Raw genomic sequence first — 21,152 nt, forward strand, 5'->3', positions numbered from 1 at the left:
AGCTCACTTAGTAGCCCAGGCTGGCCTCGAACTCGCAATGATCTCCCTGCCTCAGCCTCCCGAGTGCTGAGATTACAGCGTGCACTACCACGCCTGGCTGGGAAGACTTCTTTTTGGTCTTTGTTTTTGGAGGCGGAGTCTCATCATGTTTCCAGGGCTAGCCTCAAACTCATGATCCCCCCGCTACCTGAGCCTCCCAAGTAGCTGGAATTACAAGCATGCACCACCTTGCTGGGCCAAGCATATATTTAATACAGCATATTTCATTCCAACTTTTGAATGTTCAGTAAGCCATGTGTGGTATTATGGGTTGAATTATGTGTCCTCAAAATTCAGATATCACATTTGCAATTTGCAGTAGCTCCGAATGTCACTTTGGTTGGAAGTAGAGGCATTGCAGATGTTTTTAATGAAGACTGGAGGAGGACGGGTCCTGCTCCAGCATGTCCTTATAAACAGGGGCAGTGTGGACACAGACACACACAGGGAGAATATATGTGAAGATGAAACCACTTCAGGGTGATGCTTGTACAAATCAGGAGGCCCCAAAGATTGCTGGCAGACGGTCAGAACCAAGAACGGAGCACATTCTTTCTCTTTTCTTGGAAGGAACTAACCCTGCCTGCACCTTGATGGTGGGCTTCAAGCTTCCAGAGTTTTAAGAGAATACATTTCCGTCATTTAAGCCATCCCGTGGGGTGCTTTATTACTGCACCTGGTACACGTGGTGAGTAGCTGCCAGGTTGGAGAGTGTGGGACGGCTCCTGACTCCTCCCCACGCTGGAAGGGCGTCTCTGTCATTCTTCCCAATTATGGATCAGGAGGAAACTGAAGCTCAGAGTCTTCCCAATGATGTCTCAGGCCCCCAAGTGGCAAAGCTAGCACTGGAGCTTAGGCAGGCGGTGTAGAGCGGGGTTTTGGAGACCATGCCACGGCTTCCTGACTACCAAGCTTCAAAATGTCACTTTGGTTGGTTCCAGGTCTCCCACAGGTTACTGTCTCTCCAGCACAGGGCAGCTGTCTTCCCCTCCGGCAGCAGCCCACTGCGTCTCCTCAAACCTCAGCTAGTGCTGGGCGTAGCAGACTTCAGTTCTACCCACTTGGGCGCCAGTGGTTTGGGGGCCAAGGACTTGCCTCTTCCGTGGTGCACCCTCTCTCCCTCCCTGCTGACCTGAAAGCTGAGAAGCTGGGCTGCCCTGGTGCTGTTGTCCTAGGGTGACTGCATCTTACGCCTCTCAGCCCTCACCGTGTGGTACCTCTCTCCCACCTTCCAGGTGTGTCCCTCCTGGGCCACAGGTACCCTGCTGGCAGTCGTAGCTGAAGCCTGTGACCTGTCAATGGAAGGAAATACTTCGGGGCCAATGGCATCTGTGTTCTGCATAGTGACAAGAGGAGGAGGAGCCCTGCCGGCTCTGTCCCCACATCGTGGCTACATCAGTTCCACTCTGTGGACATCTTCGCTGGATAGGCCACTCTCCAACTATGTTGAACTTGGCTTGCGTGATCCTGGGCGGAGGGCTGGGAGGGCGTGTCTTCCTGGCACAGGGCGGGTGGCCTCATGCCTGGGCCTGCCTGGGAGATGAGATTAAAGTTTCCTAAGTACCCCCAACTCAGGGGGACCCCAGGGAAAGTTGGAACCTGATGTGGCCACACCCACCTACTCCCAGGAGATAGCCACAAGGGTGTGGGAGAGGGAGAAGGGTGAGCAAGGAGAGCTGACCAACTGCCCTAAAGACAGAGGACCAGGAAATAGGTGGACTGGGAGTCTGGAGTCCTGTGTCCACCCCCAGATTTCTATCTTTCTTTCCCTAAAAAATGTCGGAAGGTCTCCATCTCTTTCCCAAGCCACATGGCATCAGGAGGGGAGCGCACGGGCTACCCATCCTCCCTTGCTGCTTCCTCCTACTGCAGGGCCTCTCTGCATGCTGTTCCTTCTGACTTCAACTCTCTCCTTTCAGTTCCTCCCCCTGACACTGTCCAGTTAGTGATCTCCTCTGATGCTCCAGGTAAATGCTCCAAGAGAACTGCGCTTCTCTTTTTCAGGGTATTATTTCCATTAAATAGTGCTATATGATTCACCCCTGTTAACTGTCAGGCCCATCAAGGCATGGCTCATATTTCCTGTTTGTCATTATACCCAGGTCCCCATTTACACATGCAAGGACCGAGCTTCAGAAGCCAATAAGGACCAAGCATCAAAGTTTGAACTCTTATCCATCTGTACTTAGGACCTGAAATCTTAATGACCACCTGTTCTGGCCTCCTGAAGATAGACTATTTAATAAGGGTCTAAGTGAGAGCACTATACTAGGGAGTGCCAGAGTGTCCTCTGGAAAAGATACCATGTGAGCTTAGCCTCTGAGGTAGAAATAGGAGGAGGACATTCTAGGCAAAAGTGACCATCCAAAAAGAGTCACAGAGACGAGGAAGAGGAAAGGACACAGTGCTCAAAAGGATCGAGGTCCAAAGAACTTTAGGATATGCTGGAGATTTGGAGCTATCCTTCTCAGTAGTGTGGATCCATTAACAAATTTAAAGGATAATGTAACCCTGCTACAACCTTGATATAACCTGAATAATATAACTCTGAATCCAGGGTGAGGCATGAGCTGGCACAGCAGATGTTCTGAGCAGGGAAACCAGTCAGGAGGTTATTGCAAAGACTCATGACAGAGCCTCAGAGGAGGCAACAGGTCACAGGGGGAGGACAGCTCCTTCCTTCTCTTCCACACCAGCTGTGTTGGCAAGATTACCTGGGGATGAGCAAGGGTCAGGGATTGCTCTGTGTTTGGTCAGAGAATTATGTTGTACATGTAAATTACAAATTCATTGCAGGTTGTTCTTTTTTTTTTGACAGTTTCTCACATTGTAATTCAGGCTGGCCTTGCACTCACTATGTAGCCCAGGATGGCCTCCAACTTTCAGTGATCCTCCTGCCTCAGCCTCCTGAGTGCTGGGATTATAGGTGTGTACCACCATGTCTGCCAGATTATTCTTGTGAACATTCATTTATGTGATGCATAAAGATATTTTGGTCAATAATGGACCACATATACGATGATGATCCTATAAGATTATACCAGTTAGTGATGTCATACCCATCTTTTTTTTTTTTTTTGGTTTTTCTCCGGTACCGGTAACCGAACTCACAACCTTGCGCTTGCCAGGCAGGCGCTTTTGTCCCTGAGCTAAATCCCCAGCCCCGATGTCATACCCATCATAACCTTACATGAGTACAGTACTACCGAGTTTACACAATGACAGGACCACTAACAACATGTTTCTCAGGATGGGTCCCATAAATAAGCCTAGCCTGGACAGCAAATGCAGAAATCTAATTGTTCCAAAAATTAGTACTGCAATTATAATTAAATCTGTTTCTAAACATCCCACCTGAAATTAATTTGCCTTTATTCTTGCTTTTATACCTTTGTAGAGTATAGCCACAGAGTCGTAACATAAGGTTACAGCTGCAAACTTCGGTATCTCTCTTGAGTTTCAAAATTAATGTTTAACCATTTTATTGGCATCACAACCTGGATAGACACAAATGAAAAAAATATTATCATTAGACATTTTTTGGTGCTGCAACTCTTACGGAGCACTTATCCCTGGGTCGGGGAGGCATGGAATCTGGGGAAATCTCCCAGGGTGATTGTAGTTTGGGCCAATGTTATCAGACTGAATTACTCATTATAATTAAATTGTACTAATTACCTTAATCAGACTTTTCAAGTTCACACGTTTTATTTGCTTGCTGTTCAGGTATTCCTATGTTGCCCAGGCTGGTCTTGAACTCTTGGGCCCAAGCAATCCTCCCACTATTGCCTCCAGGGTAACTGGGACTACAGGTTCAGACTATCACACCTGGCTGTGTTTGTTTAAAACTTACCATATGTCTTCCCTCCTCCAAGCTGTCTTCTTAGGCTATGCTGTTATTATGTGCAACTAGTCTTATTTACTTCTTTAATATTCTGCCTCAGGGAAGGGGGTGAAAATGATCAAAGTACATTTTGTGCATATAGGAATCTGCCACAATAAAACCCATTAATCTGTATAGCCAATATATACTGATAAAGATGTGAAACAAAAACATTTCTGCCTCATCACAGCACCTTTTTGGGGGAATTGATTTTTTAGGAGCTGAAGGATCAGTTTGGCTCTCTTTACAAGATTTGATGATGTTGATAAAAGAAAAGTTCTGAGAAGTTCTGAATTCAGTTACAAGGGCCAGAAGTTAGAGGAGAAAAGAGAGAAGGGAAGTGAATCAGTTAACAGTTGCTGGTGGAACCAACAAACACCGCTCAGCATTCTTGAATGTATGTGACACCTTGACTTATCCACCCTACCACCCTGTAAATTTTCTGGACTGTTAACCTCAATGGATCAGTAAGCAAGAAGTACTTTTCATGGGCCACCTCCTGTCCCCAAGTCTGACCCCTTACATTATCCTACTCCCTCCCATCTACAGACACTATAGGTTCAATGTACACAATTTATGCTTCCCTCCCCCCAATTTTTTTTATCTCTTTATTATCTGTTTAAAATAAATTTGAAACAGGGTTTTGCCAAGTCACTAAGCTGTCCACTTTGGGCTTGAACTTGCAATCCTCCTGCCTCAGCTTCCCAGAGTGCTAGGATCATAGGAGTGTGCCACTGCTCCTGGCTCCCAAACTTTATAAAAGTACTCTATTCAAGGCCCAGTGGACATTTCTCAAGTCATGCCTCTGATAGGTAGTGGAAAGTTTTTCCAGGACCTCAACCTTTTTCTGACTACCTGTAACCAATAAACCCTTCTAGTTCAGAGATTCCTGGGTCTTTAGGGTTTGGATTTAACAGCGTCAAGATACTACAGAGCAGTGCCCAATTTGAAAGTGTCAAGGACAAGCAAAGCCAGATACTAATTAAAAGTGATAAAATAGACTTTATTTAGCACAAACTGAAGTCGTAGGGCACATTCAGATAAACATGTCATTAGGTGACTGTTGTGCAAACATCATAGAGTGTACTTGTTACACAGTCAGTGTTTTTTTGTACTGGGAATCAAATTCAGGACATTGCGCTTGCCAAGCAGGCACTTATACTGCTGAGCTATATCCCCAGCCCCACAATAAGTGTTTATCCAGGCTCTTGGTATTCTGAACAAAGAATTCAGCGGGATACTCAAAAGGAGCAGCAAGATCAAAGATTTATTGAAAGTGAAAGCACACTTCGTAAGGCGGAAGTGGGCAGGGAGAAGAGCTCACAACAGTGAGCAAGCTTAGTGCTGAGGGGTTTAAGCATCAGGGTTTGGGGTGGGATTGAAAGATCTGTCTGGGGGCTAGAGATTTAGCTTAGCAGCACAGCGCCTGCCTGGCAAGTGCAAAGTCGTGAGTTCGATTCCCGGTACTGGAAAAAAACCAAAAACTAAAAAAAATAAAATGAAAGGTCTGTGTGAGGTTCTACTCTTGCCACTAAACAGCTTGACTCTGTCTCACCCTCCAGGAGTGGAGTTTTTGACTTTTTGTTTTGTTCTTTCGATACAGAGCCTTACTGTTTAGTTCAAATTAGCCTTGAACTCACCATGTAGCCCAGGCTAGCCTCCAATCCGCAGCGATCCTCCTGCTTCAGCCTCCCCTCCCAAGTGCGGGGAGTACATGTATGGGCCACTGCTCCTGGCTTGGGTTTTTGACCTTTTATGGCTTTTTTTTTTTTTTTTTAACCTTTTAAAGAATTGTCATGGTCCCCAAAGCCTATTGGAGTTAGGATCAAACCAGCATTACTGTGACAGTAATTAGGGCAGGGGTTGGCCAAGGGTGGCTAAAGACCTCTGGGTGTATGCCCAGAGACTCACTTTTATGAGCTGGATGACTTAGTTACCTCCTTTTTTATTTTTAGACTGGGATATCCTGGACTTAGGTTAAAGTTTAACTCAGAAGGTAGATCTAACCCAGAAAGCAGCCTTCAAAGCAGGGACCCCCTTCTCTCTGGCCTTGTCTTAGCCACTTCCTTTTTACAAAAACTAAGACAGCTGTGATGTCACTAGCTGATAGAATGTAAGGACCGTGGTGCCTACAACTTGTTGTTGACTGACATGTCGTTGTGTGGCACATGACATAGGGTAGAGAATGTCCCATAAGTTGAATTCAACTTCAACAAGATAAAGGGCAGGAGGTGTTTTTAATGCCAGACCATGCTAAAGGAGGAACGTTTGATCCTTGTGACCAGGCCATTTGAGTCTGCCGGTGAATACTTATCAGGGAAAAGGCAAAGCGGTATGGGATGGAACAGAGCACCCACCAAAGTCGGGCCACAGAGAGCAGGAGCTGGGGAGCTACTGAATGCTTTAGTTCAAAGAGCTGGCACTGCGGTCCTTGAGGAGACAGTTTTGGGTGGAGGAAAGCTACATCGCAAAGGGGCAGAGGGAGGGTTTATAACTGCAAGCTTTTCAGACAGGCATTTTGGCGACTGGGACTAGGGTCCTCTTACCATCTCCTGAGTATGTCTCCAGAAACGGAGTTTCTGGGTCATGTGGCAGTGCTATGTTTAACTTTTGAGGAACTGCATTTTCCCACTTGAAATGTAAAAACGCAGAACCTAGGACACTGGTATCCCTGTCTTTTCTGACCCCAGGATGCCCAGTTGGAGTAATAGCAGCATTCAGACCTTGTGGAGCCCAGACAGGAAGAAGGGGCCTCACATGCAACCCTGAGCCCAAGAGTGGGGAGAATGGAAGCAAGAATGCGAGAGTCTGGGCTGCGGAGACCTGCAGGAAGAGGCAGGAGACACCGAGTGAGTACCAGGCCTTGACAGGGCCCCGTGGCTGGGCCTCCTCAGTCTTCCCACTCCTTGGAAGGGACGAACTCACAGAGCATGAGCTGGTGGTGGCTCAGCCACTGAGGCTGCTCTAGTGGAGGAAAAGCTGCCTACTGCCTGTAGGCTGCCCACTAAAGGCCTAGGCCCAGGTGGCTGTGGGTCAGACAGGAGGCCCCGGGGGTGTGGGACAAAGATGGGCCCCTTCACTGACTATTCTGACATTCATCAGAGCCCTGTGCTTGGCAAAGGAGGAGGAGCTTGGCCTCATTCATTCGTTCACTCATTCACAGATTTATTCATGCAATGTGCAGCTGGTCTGTGATGGGCCCTGACCCAGAGCTGGAGGCTATGAGTGGAAAACTCTGGCTGGGAAATGGCAAGAGGCCCTGTGTGAGTCACCAGTGCCTCAACTGTGGAGAAACTCTTCAGGCCAAGAGCCCGTTGTGCTCCCAGAGCGGACTCAGGCTTCTTGTCCCCTCTGCTTCTAAGTTATACTGAGAGCCTCCGACGTGGCTGCAGGGTGGGGTTCTCTGGAGGCATCAGAGATCTCGCAACATGGCTGCTTCATGCTCTTGGACTTCCCAGCCTCCAGAACCGTGACCCAAATAAACCTCGATTACCCAGTCTGTGGATTTCTGTTATAGCCGCAGAAAATGGCTAAGACAGCCAGTGAACTGGAGTGTGCACAAACGGCTCCTTGCTCTGCGAGAGCTATTGTCACCACCATGGATGGCCGAGGCTGTGGCAACCCACAGCATATGCGGGTGTGGGAGTAGCTGGAGATGGTCTGCAGGCCCAATGTTGAGGGCCCAAGTGGGCAGCTGTGTGTTCCCTGTCTATACTGCAGATAATGCGGGACAGCTACAAAACCATTTCATGCAAGTGATTCTCCCAGCTGTGGAGGGGCACACACCACCGAAAGGGAAGAATCTATGTGACAGTGTTTGTCCCCCAAGCTTCCTGCCTTGGAAATTGGTCCCCAGTGTAATGGCACTAAGAGCGGATGGGTCAGAAGAGGTGGGGCCTTAGTTATTGGACACCACCCTGGAAAGGAGTAACGTGTTTCTCATAGGGCCAGGTCAGTTCCTATGAAAGTGGGTTGATATAAAAATGTGAGCCTGGCCCCTCCCTCCTTACTTGTCAAGGGATCTTTTCCCCACTGCTGTGAGTCTGCAGCTAGAAGGGCGCTGGGGAAGGGGGCATTAGATCCAGGGTGGGGTGGAGGTGGGCTCAGACTAGGAGGGCTGACAGAGGGGACGGAAGCCAGGGTGAGCACAGCCAGGAGAAAGGAAGCCGCCCGGGAGAGATTTGTAAAGCAGTGCGGCAAGAGTCCTGGTGGGCCCCTACACTAGGCATCAGCTCCCAACTGCGGCTGCCTTTCCCTGGGTGCTTGCTGGTGCCAGTGGAATCTCGTTTGTCCTCACAGCAACCACTCTGAAGCAGGCGCTCTTATCTCACCCACTTGCCAGGGAGCAGAGGGAGGCTCAGAGCGGGCTGGTCCCCTGCTGAGGCCACGTAGTCAAAGCCAGAAATAGTTCTTGAACTCAGGTCTTCTCAGCAGACCATGCCCTGTTCCTGAAAAGATCCGCTACATCACAGAAGAAATGTAGAATAAAACCACCACGCCATCACGAGACAAAACCATGTACTTATTCTAATGACTAACAGTATTCTTATGCGCTGACATCTAGGGCCTTGCTGGCCGGGGCGGAACTGTCTTTCCCAGGTTAGCCCAGTTCCTAGAGAGTGAACATGTCCGCAGCAGCTTCTCACTTACAAACCGACTGATACAGGCCCCCCTCCCCCAGCTCATTCTTCAGGTTCCCACACTCTGGACCGCGGTTTTCCTGTCCTAATCACCCCAGTGCCAGGAAGCAGACAACTAGGAACAGTTCTGTGCCCCAGAAACTGCTGGAATTATTCAGATTAGCAAATCATAAGCCTGCTTACCCAGACTGACCTGTTCGTCCCATGGAAACCATAATAAAGGCTCTTGGCCAGAATTCTACCTTTTCCCTCTACCTTTATCCACCCCCTCATCAAGTACTAGAAACTGAACACAGGGCCTCACACTAACCTAAGCTCCAGTTCTTATTAATTTTTAAGACAGGGTCTCACTAACTTTCCCAGGTTGCCTTGAACTTGGTGATCCTCTTGCTTCAGCCTCCCAAGTGGCTGGGATTACAGGCATGCACCACCTCATCCAGCTTCCTTCCACCTCTTGTCTGGCCCTAGCTTCCCACCACAGCCTCTCATGGAATAGTGTATCTCTTTTTGGGGAACTGTGAGCAACAAACCACCCTTTTTTCAATGGAAATGTTTTCTTGATCTGTTGGTCTTACCGTATCTCCAACGTTCTATTAATATACTGTAGTTTACATCAGTAATTCATTTCTTGGCATCCGTTCATAGAAAAAGGCCTGGAGCGTTTGCTGAGTTCAAGGTCACAGGAGGTAAGAGTGGAGGTAGAGGGTCTGTCATTTTCTTGTGGCCATCAGGGCAGCACTCCCAGCAATAAAGGCCAGGCTGCAACCTGCTAGGGGGGGACTGCTGTCCCTGGAGGAGCTGGGTGGGGTCTGGCCAGGGAAGACTGAGTTCACTGTGGATCCAGAGGTTACAGAGAAGGGTATAGAGCCAAACGGTTTGTCTGGAATTTCTCCACCTTTTCCATTAAGGCTTGGTCTGAGAGTAACACTTCCACGGTGTAGCTGATGTGCTTGGAATGAACCGGGCTGTAGGTGTTGTCTGCAGTGAGAGATGGATGTTCACACAGGATGTTCCACCCGAGCCCTTGCTGTTCATGGTGGTAAGTCCACATGTGTGTAGCCAGCCAGGGAACCACTGCCAATGCTGAGAGCCCAGGGCAGCTCCACACTGCGCCTTTCAGAGCCAGGGGCCCTTAACTGGAAAGACCCAGATGTGCTTTGAGGGCCCCTCCCCGACCCACCTCTAGGTGGAGCTGTTTCCTGCTTAACCCTTACAGCCGCCGGCCTTGAGGCAGGTGAGGCTCCCGTCCTCCAGCACCATATGGGCATTGCAGCGCTGGCTGGGCAGCACCTCCGTCATCTCCCCAGCTCTCTGCCGCCCCCCTATCTTCGTCTTCAGGAAAACCCCAAAGCCGATGTCCCCACCGTCCGATGCAAACTGCCACCTGCAGCAGACACAGCCCCAGTGACCTCCTGCCTAGGCTCTGGTGTGCCATCCTCCAGCTGTGCCAGGGGTGGGCAGGGCAGCCGCTGCCCCTACCTGAGCACACAGCCCGGGAACAGGATCTCGCTCTCCACCTGCTGGGAGGAGCCGCAGCCCACAGACACCTTGTGGTCGTACTGCATCCTCACCTGCTCTCGCAGGTAGTAGGTCCTGGGTAACTCGCCTCCATAGTTGATCTGTGGGTGGCACGGGGTGAGCGGGCACTGAGCCATGGCAGTCTCCCCTCCCTGCCTGTCCTCTGGGCTCCCGTACCTTGCTCAGGCACTTGGAGTTGCCGTCGGGTTTGGTCATGGTACCCCCAAACTCCACGGGCAGCTGGTCAGGGCTGATGAACTTCGTCAGCTCCTGCTTCCAGTTGTCTGTGTGGGAGCAAAGGGGCCTCCAGGGAGCTCAGGGAGACGCGGGGAGGGGAGAGGGAGCCAGATGCACCCCACTCGAGTGCTTCTGGAGCTCCAAATCCTGCCCCCAGAGATGGAAGCCAAGTGGCTCTGGGTCTAGACTCGGGGCTTAGTGTGTATCCTGGGACTAGTTCCTGTCCCTGGGCCGGTCCACTCTCACTGTCCCTCCAGCCTTGTCTCATCATCTTTCCCAGTGTTGGCTCGTTGGGGACAGGGACTCCAGACCCCTGGAGCCTGGGATCAAGGACAGGCAGGCCCGGGCCTGGACCTCACTGTCCCCCAGAGACAGAATTCAGCCTTGCAGTCAGCCCCTGAGGTATCGTAACCTTGGAACTGCAGGGCTAAGTCTGTCCCCCTCCAAGAAAGAAATCCAAGGCAGGGACAAAGTAGAAGAAAGTAGAGGTGAATACCTAACACGCCCCAGTATAGGAGCAGATTGTGTAAGCATAAAATCTATGGGAAAATCAAAGCTGAAGCCCGCAAATTTGACTTAAAAATGTAAAACTATGTTTAAAAATTAAATAAGGAAACTGGGGGAAATGTTTGCCACAAATATGCCACAAATAGAAAAGGCTAATGTATTTAATATGTAAAGAGCATTTATAAATAAAAAAAAAAATCGTTTTCTAGAAAATGGGCATGAGACAAAAGCAGGCCATAAAACAGAAATTAAAACAGCTAATCAGTATAAAAATTCCAGCCTCATAGATGGTTAAAAAAATGTAAAACAATAATAAATAAGACAAGAGGTTTTTTTTGTTTTTGTCTTTGTCTTTGTTTTTGTTTTTACACAAGCTCTTGCTGTGTAGTTCAGGTGGACCTTGAGTTCACTATGTAGCCCCAGCTGGCCTCCAACTCATGCCGATCCTCCTGCCTCAGCCTCCCCAGTGCTGGGATTACAGGTGTGTGCCACCACGCCTGACAAGAGGCTTTGTACAATGTTTGCAAGAATGTTGAGAAATCGGTGCATTCACACACACCTGGTGGTGTTAAATTCTGGGATACGTATAAACCACATCACTGCAAAAGGTATCAGCAGTCCTAACACGTACATTTTCCTTCGGGAAAATCTCCCTCCTAGTATTTTTATCATATGGAAGGGAAAAAAAAACTGTGGTTGTGTACAAAGATGTACCTATAAAAATCTTCAAACTGATTTATTCCTAATGTTAAAAATAATACAAGGAATCTAAATTTAGATCTTTATCCAAGTGGAAATGGGCTTATCATATGATAAATGATAACAAAATGATACACATTCCTTTGGAAAAGTAAGTATTACCAGTAGTTTTTTGCGAGGTGACAGAATTCTTTTCCCTTATACATTTCTGTATTTTCCAAATTGCTAAACAGCATTACTTATACAGTTTGGAAGAACTTAGGTCTTATTCTCCCCCATTGTATGGATGAGCAAGCTGAGACTCAGACAAAGCAGGTAACTCATCCCATTTGGAGCTAATAACTTGCAAACCCAGTCCTCAAATACATATCTCCCCATCAGGGACCCACTCGTGCTATCTCTAGCGGTCTCCCAAAACCTTCCAAGCCTCACTGCCCTCTGCCTGGTGGGCACATGGGTGCCACATGCTTCAGCAGTTGCCACAAAGCAGTGGGCTCTTGAGACCAATCAGGTCCCAGAGCCTGGTGCCCTCAGATGCAGGCCCCGTCAGGGTTGTGGAGAGGGAGCTCTCAGCTCAAGCTCCAGGCTGGAAAGGAGGCCCAAGGTTACATACTTGCCTCCCAGCACCACCGCCTTCCTGCGGGTTCTCACTCACATAGGACTTGACCAGGTTGAAGGCCACGGCGAACAGGCAGGGGGCTGAAACAGGCACGGAGCTGAGCCTTTGGACAGTGGACTGGGAGAGCGGCGTCTCCTTGGGCCTCAGGTGCCTGCCCTGTCACCCCCACACCCTCCATGGAGCTGGCTGGTCCACTCACCTTTCACCACAATTAAGTGCTTCAGGAACGCAGAGTAATTTGCCTCAAGTGCCGAGAAAAACTGTGGAACCAGAGGCAGAAATGATAGCTGTATAAACACTGCCCCCTTGTGTCCTCCTCTGTCCCACCCTCCACTCTGAAGTTTCGTCTACAGGTGCTTCTTGACTTACAATTGCACCACATCCCAATAAACCTATTGTAAGTTGAAAACACTGTTAAGTCACAAACGCACTGAATACATCTAAACTACCCGACTTCCCGGCTTAGCCTTGGTTGATTGCCCCGTGATCGCGTGGCTAGCTGCAAGCTGCGGTTTGCGGTCACTGCCCAGTGTCACCAGCAAGCATCACTAGTGCAGGAAAAAATAAAATTCAAAATTTGAAGTAAGGTTTCCATACTGGGTGCCTGGCGCTTTTGCACCAGGGTAAAGTTAAAAAACGGTAAGGGGAACCATTGTCAGTTGAGGGGTATCTGTAAATGGAATCGTACACTAGTTGTCCTTTGTCTCTGGCTCTTTTAATTTGGTATAATATTTGTTGTGGCCTTTTAAAAGATAATAAGAACATTAACACAGCTATTAATTTTTTTTTAATGTTAGGGTTTTTTGCTAGCTTGAGTGGAACAGAAAGGAAGGCAGGAGGGATGGAAGGAGGGAGGGAGGGAAGGAAGAAAAGAAGAGTGGGGGAGGGAAAGAAGGAGACAAGAAAGGCGGGAAGGAAGGACCCTCCCATCCCACACTGCAAGGGGAGGGGCAAGCCCAAGGCTGGACCACCTGACACCCCAGGGGCCGTCTCACCTCTCGGACAAACTCCACTCCTGCTTTCCACAGATGCTGCAGCCAGTCCTGCCTGGCTTGGAGGCTTCATGCCAAGAAGCCAGGTGCAGGGAAGGAGCCATCCCAAAAGACATCAGGACCAAGCCTTGCCTCCCTCGTTTCTGTCCACAGGAGGGTAAACCACCATGCCGCAGTCCTCCCTTCTGTCCAGCAGGGCTTCACTGCCTGTCTCCCTCGTGAAATGCGGAGGGTAGGGTGGCCAAGTTGGTCAAGCAGGGTTTTGGGAGGCCAGTTTGGGGAGGAATGAATCTTAGCTCTGCCTCAGGCTGGGTGCCCTTGGGTCTGTCCTCAACCTCTCTGAGACTTAGTACTCCTTGGTAGTACTAAGAGCTAAGGTTACATATGCAGAAATGTGTACATACACAATACAGTATAAATATGTACATGAAATGCATTGAGAAAAGTCAGCAATGTGAGTATGAAAAAAATATTTGTACATCCACACCCCTAACAGTATTATTGCTGGGGATGTAGCTCAGTGGTAGAGTGCTTGCTTAACATGCATGAGAACCTGGGTTCAATCCTCAGTACCACGAACAAATAAAAACAACAACAACAACAACAAAAAAAAAACCAGTGTTACTCATAACAGCTAAAATATAGAAGCAACCCGAGTGTTCACTGGAGGTGAATAGCTAAGCCAAATATTGTGTATCCATACAATGGTATATTAGTCAACCTTAAAAAGGAATTTAAAAAAGGAACAAAATTCTGTCACATGCTTCAACATGCGTGAATCTTAAGCACACCAGGCTAAATGCTGTGGTTCATATCTAGGACCACCCCCCCCCATGATTCATGCCCTTTAGGTGGGGCTTTTGGGCGATGACTGGATTATGGGTGTGTGATACTCATCACTGGATTGGTCCACTGATAAGTGCATAGCTCACTGTGATGTTGGGAGGTGAAGCCTCATTGGAGGAGATGGCTCCCTGGGAGTGTGGCCTGCGAGGGTCCATCTCCCTCGCAGGTTGCTGCCCTGCCTTGGAACCAGCCGACTGTGGACTGGACCCTCTACAAACTGTGAGGCAAAATACACCTTTCCTCCCTAGATTTGTGGGTGTCAGGTATTGTGCCTCAGTGACAAGAAAGTAACTAAGATACTAAGTGAATTAAGCCAGACACAAAAAGATAATGCTGTGTGATTCCACTTACATGAAGTACATAGAGCAGACTAAATCACAGAGCCAGAAAGCCGGCTGGTGGTTGCCAGGGGCGGAAGAAGAGGAAGTGAGGGGTTAGTGTTGAATGGGGACAATTTCAGTTTTACAAGACGGAATGAGCTCAGGAGATGGATGGTAGTGAGAGTCGCACAAGGTTGTGAATGTATTTAATGGCCCTGAACTGTACACTTAAAAAAGGTTAAGATGGCCAATTTTATATGTATTTTGCCACAATTTTAAAAATTGGAAAAAATCTGCAAGATACTCAGAAACTGGTGATAATGGTGACTTTTAGGGACTGTTATCAAAAAGATAGGATCATTTGTGTCTTCATTTCTTTTCTCATAGCTGAAACAATATACCTGAAACCCATAGTTAAAGGGAAAAAGATTTATTTAGCTCACAGTTTGTAGAGTTTTCAGTCTTTAATCGGCTGGTTCCAAGGCAGGGTGGTGTGGTAGACAGGCCTCGAGATGAGAAACATTCATGTCAAGCAGAAGACAGCAAAAGCAAGCAAGCAAGGGGTGACCAAGCTCTTTCTAACCCTTGCATCCTATCCAGACTACTTAGAGCGGGTAGCACTCACACCCTTAATCCTGGTTCCCTTCAGCCTAGCACTGCACCATGAATCAATCCCAGCATTGTACACTCTAGATCCAGCCATTGACAAAGCCCCACTTATGACTTCATGAGGCTTTGGGGGGTACATCTAGACACAGCCATAACAATTCACAACGAAAGGGGCTGGGGATTTAGCTCAGCGGCACAGCGCCTGCCTGGCAAGCGCAAGGTCGTGAGTTCAATTCCCGGTACCGGAAGAAAAACAAAAAAAACGACAAAACAAAACAAACAAACAAACAAAAAACAATTCGCAATGAAAGTATAGTCACATATTTCTCCTATAGTTAAAAATCTAAAAATAAAATAATAACGGAGTTCTTTACTACCATGTGTTGGTTATCCTTCTGTAACTGTAACAAATCCCTCAGATAATTAACTTATGAAGGAAAAGGAGCTGGGTGTAGTGGTGTCCACCTGTAATACCAGCATGCAGGAGGCTGAGGCTAGCCTAGGCTACATAGTGAGTTCAAGGCCAGCCTGAACTACATAATAAGACCTTGTCCCAAAAAAAAAATTAAAAAAAAAAAAAACCACAAACAGATAGGGTTTACTGTGGCTCAGTCTCGGAGGGTCCAGCTCATGAGCAGGTGGCTAAGCAAAGCTGCTCACTTCATGGCCAGGAGTCAAAAGAATAAGGGGCCACTCAGCCCCGCCTCTTACAGGTTTCAATGCTTAGGGCCATGCTGGGGACCAAGCCTTTAATACATGGCCTGTGGGAAACATTTCAGGTCCCAGTCATGGCTACCAGCCACTTTTCAATCCTTAGATATGTAACTCAACTATTTCGTGGTGCAGACAGGCCTGCTTTGTCCAGATGAGAAACTAGGACTGCCAAGAGGGGGGCAGAGGATCACCTTCCAGGACATTCTGCAGTTCTGTACCCATCCTGAGGAAGAAGGAAAATGTCAGTGACTTGAGGCAATGCTCTCCGAATAGTTCGTGGACAAAGCAGTTTAGAGTGTATCAACCTGATTGTGTTTTTAAAAATTACATATAAGTTTGCCTCATGGTCATGTCAGATTACCGGTGATTTGTGTAGTCCTTTTTTGTACTTTTCTTTTCCCATATCTTCCAGAGTTCCCATGATAAATGTGTCCTTATCTTATAATCATAAAAATATCCAATGTCTGTTACAAACTAACGAGGTCACGTCCCAGCAGTGCCTGTAGGCTGAAGGAGTTTCCAACACTTGAACCCTTGGAAGATGAGTTACATTCAACCATGGTAAGTCCACCACCAAACAGGAAAAGAATCCCAGCTGGAGTCCCAGAGTCCTGGGTCCAGTCCCATCCATGCCTCTCACCAGATGCCTAGGACCTGGGGCAGGAGGCCTCCTTCTGCTGGGACTCAGTTTCCTCAGCTGTTTAGAGGGAAAATAGCTGTCCAGGCTGGTCCCCACTTTTCTCTTGAGGAGCCACCTTGTCCCTCTTGGCTCACTCTGCTGAATTTTTTTTTTGCTGGTTTGTTTGTTTTTTGAGACAGGAACTCACTATGTAGCCGAGGCTGGTCTTGAACCCATGATCCTCCCGCCTCAACCTCCCAAGTGCTGGGATTACACTTGAGCGTGCACCACCATGCCCCGTGGCTGACTCTACTTCTGACCTGCTTCCGCTAAGCACCTTTAGCTGCTGAGAATCACATGGTTTCATCTGGTCCCCAGGACCTCAGGTTGGTCCCCACACTGGCATCACCTGGGCATCAAGATGATGAGAGAGGCTAGTCCCTATAAACAGACCAGGAAACGGTGTCTGTTTCCCTCTGAGGGAGCCAGCCGCCGTGTTGTGTGGGCACTGAAGCAGGCTCATGGGGAGTCCTCTGAGGTGGAACTGAGGCCTCCTGCCAACAGCCGGCAGTGACTCACTAGATACACAAGACATCTTGGAAGCAGGTCCTGCAGACCCATAAAACCTTTATTTGGCTACAGCTCTGGCCATATCTTGGTTGAAACCTCATAAGCCACCGGAACCTTCCGCATAAATCCTGGCTATAGAAAACTGTGGGAGAGAGCATATGTTCCTGGCTGATTAAAACAGCTCTGTTGGCCAGGTATGGGGTGCACACCTGTAATCCCAGCAATCAGGAGGCTGAGGCAGGAGGATTGATGTGAGTTGGAGGTCATCCTGAGCTACACAGTGAGTTCAAGGCCAGCCTGAACTACAAAGTGAGACTGTGTCTCTTTCAAATATAAAATAAAATAAAGTAGTCCTGTTTTACTATACAATAACTCTATCCTCAGAATCTACTTCTGTCATTCAAGCAACTGTGGTGAATCAAAAATATTTGAAAAACTAATTGTATCTGTATTGAACACGTGTGGACCTTCCTTACTGTTAATCCCTAAGCCAAACAGTATAATGACCATATTGCGTTTACATTGTATTAGGTATCATGAGTCACCATCAGATGATGTAAAGTGGATGGATGCAAATACTATGTCATTGTAGATGAGGCATCTGAGCACCTAGGATTTGATACCCTTGAGGGTCCGGGAATCATCCCCTGCAGATACTAATTTTTTGTTTTTGTTTTTGTTTTTCTCCGGTACTGGGAACCGAACTCACGACCTTGCGCTTGCCAGGCAGGCGCTTTACAGATACTAATTTGATACTAAGGCTGACTCTATTTGTTACACAGCAAGACACACTGGTACACATCTCTCATGTGCCCCAGAGCCTCACCCCACCCCACTCTCCACCTCACCTCCGAGCCAGCGCAGGAGGAAGAAATCATCAGATCTGGGCAGGGTGGACAGCACCTCCTGAATGTTAGCCTGGAACTATGAACAGAATAGAGAGAGGCTCTGATGTGATCCTGAGGCCATCAGGGGACTGGCCAGCTGTCTTTGCACCTGTAGGTTTCACCTGCTCTTGGGGCAGGGGATGTTGGAGTGAAGAGGGCCCCCCAAGCGAGGGAAAGCCAGGAAATGGGCCAACTTGGGGAAATTGTTTTTCTGCCTCCAGGAAATGGAATAATAATGAGCCGGCTGCACAAACCTTCTAAGAGTATTAAATGTGGATTAAAAGTAGAGACGACTTATGAACCTGACACTTCTCCCAGGGTTGTGGGCACAGGAAATGACCCTATTCACAGCCTTCATGTTTATCCTCAGGTAGTCAGGTCAGGTCCCTATATCCAGGTCAGGTCAGGTGTAAGCTACAGGGAGTCCGAGGCTCAGAGAGGTTGAGCAACTTGCCCAGGGTCACACAGCCAGTGAGTGGCAGAGCCAGCAGGCACATCACAAATCTAGGTTGGAGCCCGTCATCCAGGCTCATGTGAGAAGTGGCTTGGCCTGGCTTCAGAGAAGATCCTCTCCCAACAGTTCCCAGGAGTTCATTGGGACAGTTCAGCTGGTCCCAGGACCACCATGCAGGGTCTGGGGGCTGAAGTGCTGCTCCTGGTTGGGAGCCCCACCCGCACTGTGGACCAAAGCCAGCCTCCAACTCCGATGAATCCAGAAGGGGAAAGAGCACAGGACAGAGCACGCTGTCCCCAGGTGTCCTTGCCTGAGTCATTTCCCCTCCCCTGAGTCTCTATCTCCTTGGCCTCCAAAGGGGGCCACGAAGGGCTTTCTCTGTCCCCGCCCCCAAACAAGCTGGTAACTTCTATCTTCAGGAATACGGAAGACTGTTTCTGACCCCAGGCTGAGCAGTAAGTCAGTCCTGATATGATGCTGCTGCTATATCCATTCCCTGAGGTTGGAAATAGCGATGTTACTTGCTTAGCCAGGATGAGCAATTCGGATTCTAGTAGTTTTTTTGTTGTTGCTGTTGTTTTTCATTCTGCAGGCGGAACCCAAGGCCTCACACATGCTAGGCAAATGTTCTGCCACCAAGCCATGCCCCCTGGCCCCTCCAGGTTGTTCAAGGGTTTACCCCTGCCCCAGACGGAATGCTGTTTCTCACTGCTGAGCCGCTTGGGGGCAGGACTCAGGGTCTCCTCAGCTCAGTCGTTCCCTCTGAGCTCATGGAAGTGTGTGGATCTCCCCGGAGTACCACGTGGAATCCTGAGAGAAAGACCTAAAGCCTGACCTCTGAGGAACTGCCCTGAGGCTGGAGAGGAAACACAGCCTGCTCCTGCCTCCCCCAGGTTATAGCAGAGGATGTGACCTGCCACCACGGCCGCCCTGAGATGAGCCAGCGTCCTCAGCTGTGCTGTCCGACGTGGTAACCACGAAGGGCTAACAGCCGGTCTGAGCTGAGATCTGCTGTGGGTATAAAACACAGGATTCCAAATACTTAATTAAAAAAAAAAATCTCTGAAATAATTTTAGTATTGATTACTTACTAAAGTGATAATAATTTGGTTGTATTAGGTTAAAATACAGTATTAAAATTAACTTTGGAGCCAAAGTCTTGGTACACACCTCTAATCACAAGGCTCAGATCCTGCGGCAGGAGGGCCCTGAGTTTGAGGCCAGTCTGGGATATGTGGTCCCAGGCCAGCCTGGACTGCACAGGGAGACCCTGTCTCAAGAAAAGAAGAAAAAGAGAGAGAAAAATAAACTTAATTTCAGTTGTTTCCTTTTGGTTTCAATGTGAGGAGGAGAAAATTTTACTGACATGCATGGCTTGCATCTGTGGTTTGTGTTATATTTCCATTGGTTTTAGAGTAGCTTCTGGCCAAGAGGACTTCAGAAATTAAGAAGAGCAGCTGGGCGTGGTGGAGCACACCTGTAATCCCAGCACTCAGGAGGCTGAGGCAGGAGGATTTCCATGAGTTCAAGGCCAGTTTGTACTACATAGTGAGACTCTGTCAAAAAAAAAAAAGTTAAGAGATCCAGAGCTGCCAGGCGTGGTGGCACACGCCTGTAATCCCAGCACTCAGGAGGCTAAGGCAGGAGGATTACTGTAAATTTGAGACCAGCCTGGGTTACAAAGTGAGCTCAAGGCTAACCTGAACTGCATAGCAAGACCCTGTTTCAAAAAAAGAAAAAGAAAGAAAGATCCAGAACTGCAGAGGGACCTCAGCGGCCTTGGGTCCTGTCCCTCATGGGCAGAAAGAGAAACTGAGGCTAGTGTAGGGCTCTCCCTGCCACCACTCACCTGGGCCAGTGACTTCTCTGGGCATGGGCTCAGGTCACCCACTTGTGCACTCACACTGCTTATGGTGTCAGGGGTGGGATCCAGCTCACTGCTCTTGGGTCCAGGCCTGCTCTGTGGCTCTCTCCAGCCTGCCTGCCTTTTGCCAGGCTGGCAGCCCCACCCACACCTACCTCTGTCCAGAAGGCCTGCCTCTTCCTGTTGGACCTCAAGTCCGTACCTTAGGGTGATTGACAGGGGCTGTCCCTCACTAGATGCCCAAGGCACTGGTCCCTCTATTCAGATTGCCTGGGCTGAATCCTCATTTGTAAAACAAGGACAGTGTTGCTTACCTCACCACATGGATGTGGGCCTACCGGCATTCACACCACCTGTTCTCACCCGCAGGGAGCTTGCCATCCACCCTACCTATCAGTCCCTTGTGTTCAACTTCTGTGGTCCCTAGATGGAGCAGGCCACCTCCCACCCCAACAAAGTCACTGTCCATCACACAAAATATGATCAAAATATATGGTAAATGTTTAAATCTTTAAAGAGCCAAACATGGCGGTGCACGCTTGTAATCCCAGCACTTGGAGAAGCTGAGGCAGGAGGATTGTTGCGAGTTACAGACCAGCCTGGGCTACAAAGTGAGCTCAAGGCCAGCCTGAACTGCATAGCGAGACCCTGTCTCAAAAAGACCAAAAAAAAAAAAATCTTTAAAGAGTTATAGTAGAAAGACACATTATCATTAATCCCTCTCAAAAATACTCCCCCTCACTTTGAAAACACCTGTGGTTCTTGCTACTTTCTGGAACAGCTGTGGAAGTCGTCTTTTGTAAATGTTTTTATGAGAAGTGATAAAAAATATGCCGAACACTGCCACTTTGTGGCATCCAACAGAAAGGTAACTTAGTAAAAACATTACCGTGGGTCTCACCCACCTTATTCATGGGATCGGGCACTGTGCGGGTTCTGGATTTTCCCAAAGCCAAAATGACCATGAAGTCTGAACTGATTCGGGACATCCTGACAGCCGCAGAAGGACACATGAAGACCCTCAGGAGAGAGGATTTTCAGAACTGCTTCGGGAAGTGGTGAGAATTACTGGATAAATGTGTTCAAAGTAAACGGGAGTGTTGAGGAAGACGCCTCGCAGGCGCAGACCCAAGCG

The 21,152-nt window shown here is 48.5% G+C and overlaps 1 protein-coding gene across 1 annotated transcript; it reads right to left on the reverse strand.

Moving 5' to 3' along the window:
- Window positions 1–9,394: 9,394 nt before the first annotated feature.
- Window positions 9,395–21,006, reverse strand: LOC102005225 (SEC14-like protein 4). Its single transcript, XM_013520306.1, is given in 11 exon segments — window positions 9,395–9,540; window positions 9,777–9,946; window positions 10,042–10,181; window positions 10,258–10,364; window positions 12,141–12,169; window positions 12,171–12,222; window positions 12,342–12,402; window positions 13,138–13,201; window positions 17,639–17,736; window positions 20,003–20,149; window positions 20,923–21,006. Coding segments are annotated over 11 exon segments (1,083 nt in total). The 3' UTR covers window positions 9,395–9,409.
- Between the last annotated feature and the right edge of the window lie 146 nt (window positions 21,007–21,152).

Source organism: Chinchilla lanigera, unplaced genomic scaffold, assembly GCF_000276665.1.
Source record: "Chinchilla lanigera isolate Chin_1 unplaced genomic scaffold, ChiLan1.0 scaffold00054, whole genome shotgun sequence".
Lineage (NCBI taxonomy): Eukaryota > Metazoa > Chordata > Mammalia > Rodentia > Chinchillidae > Chinchilla > Chinchilla lanigera.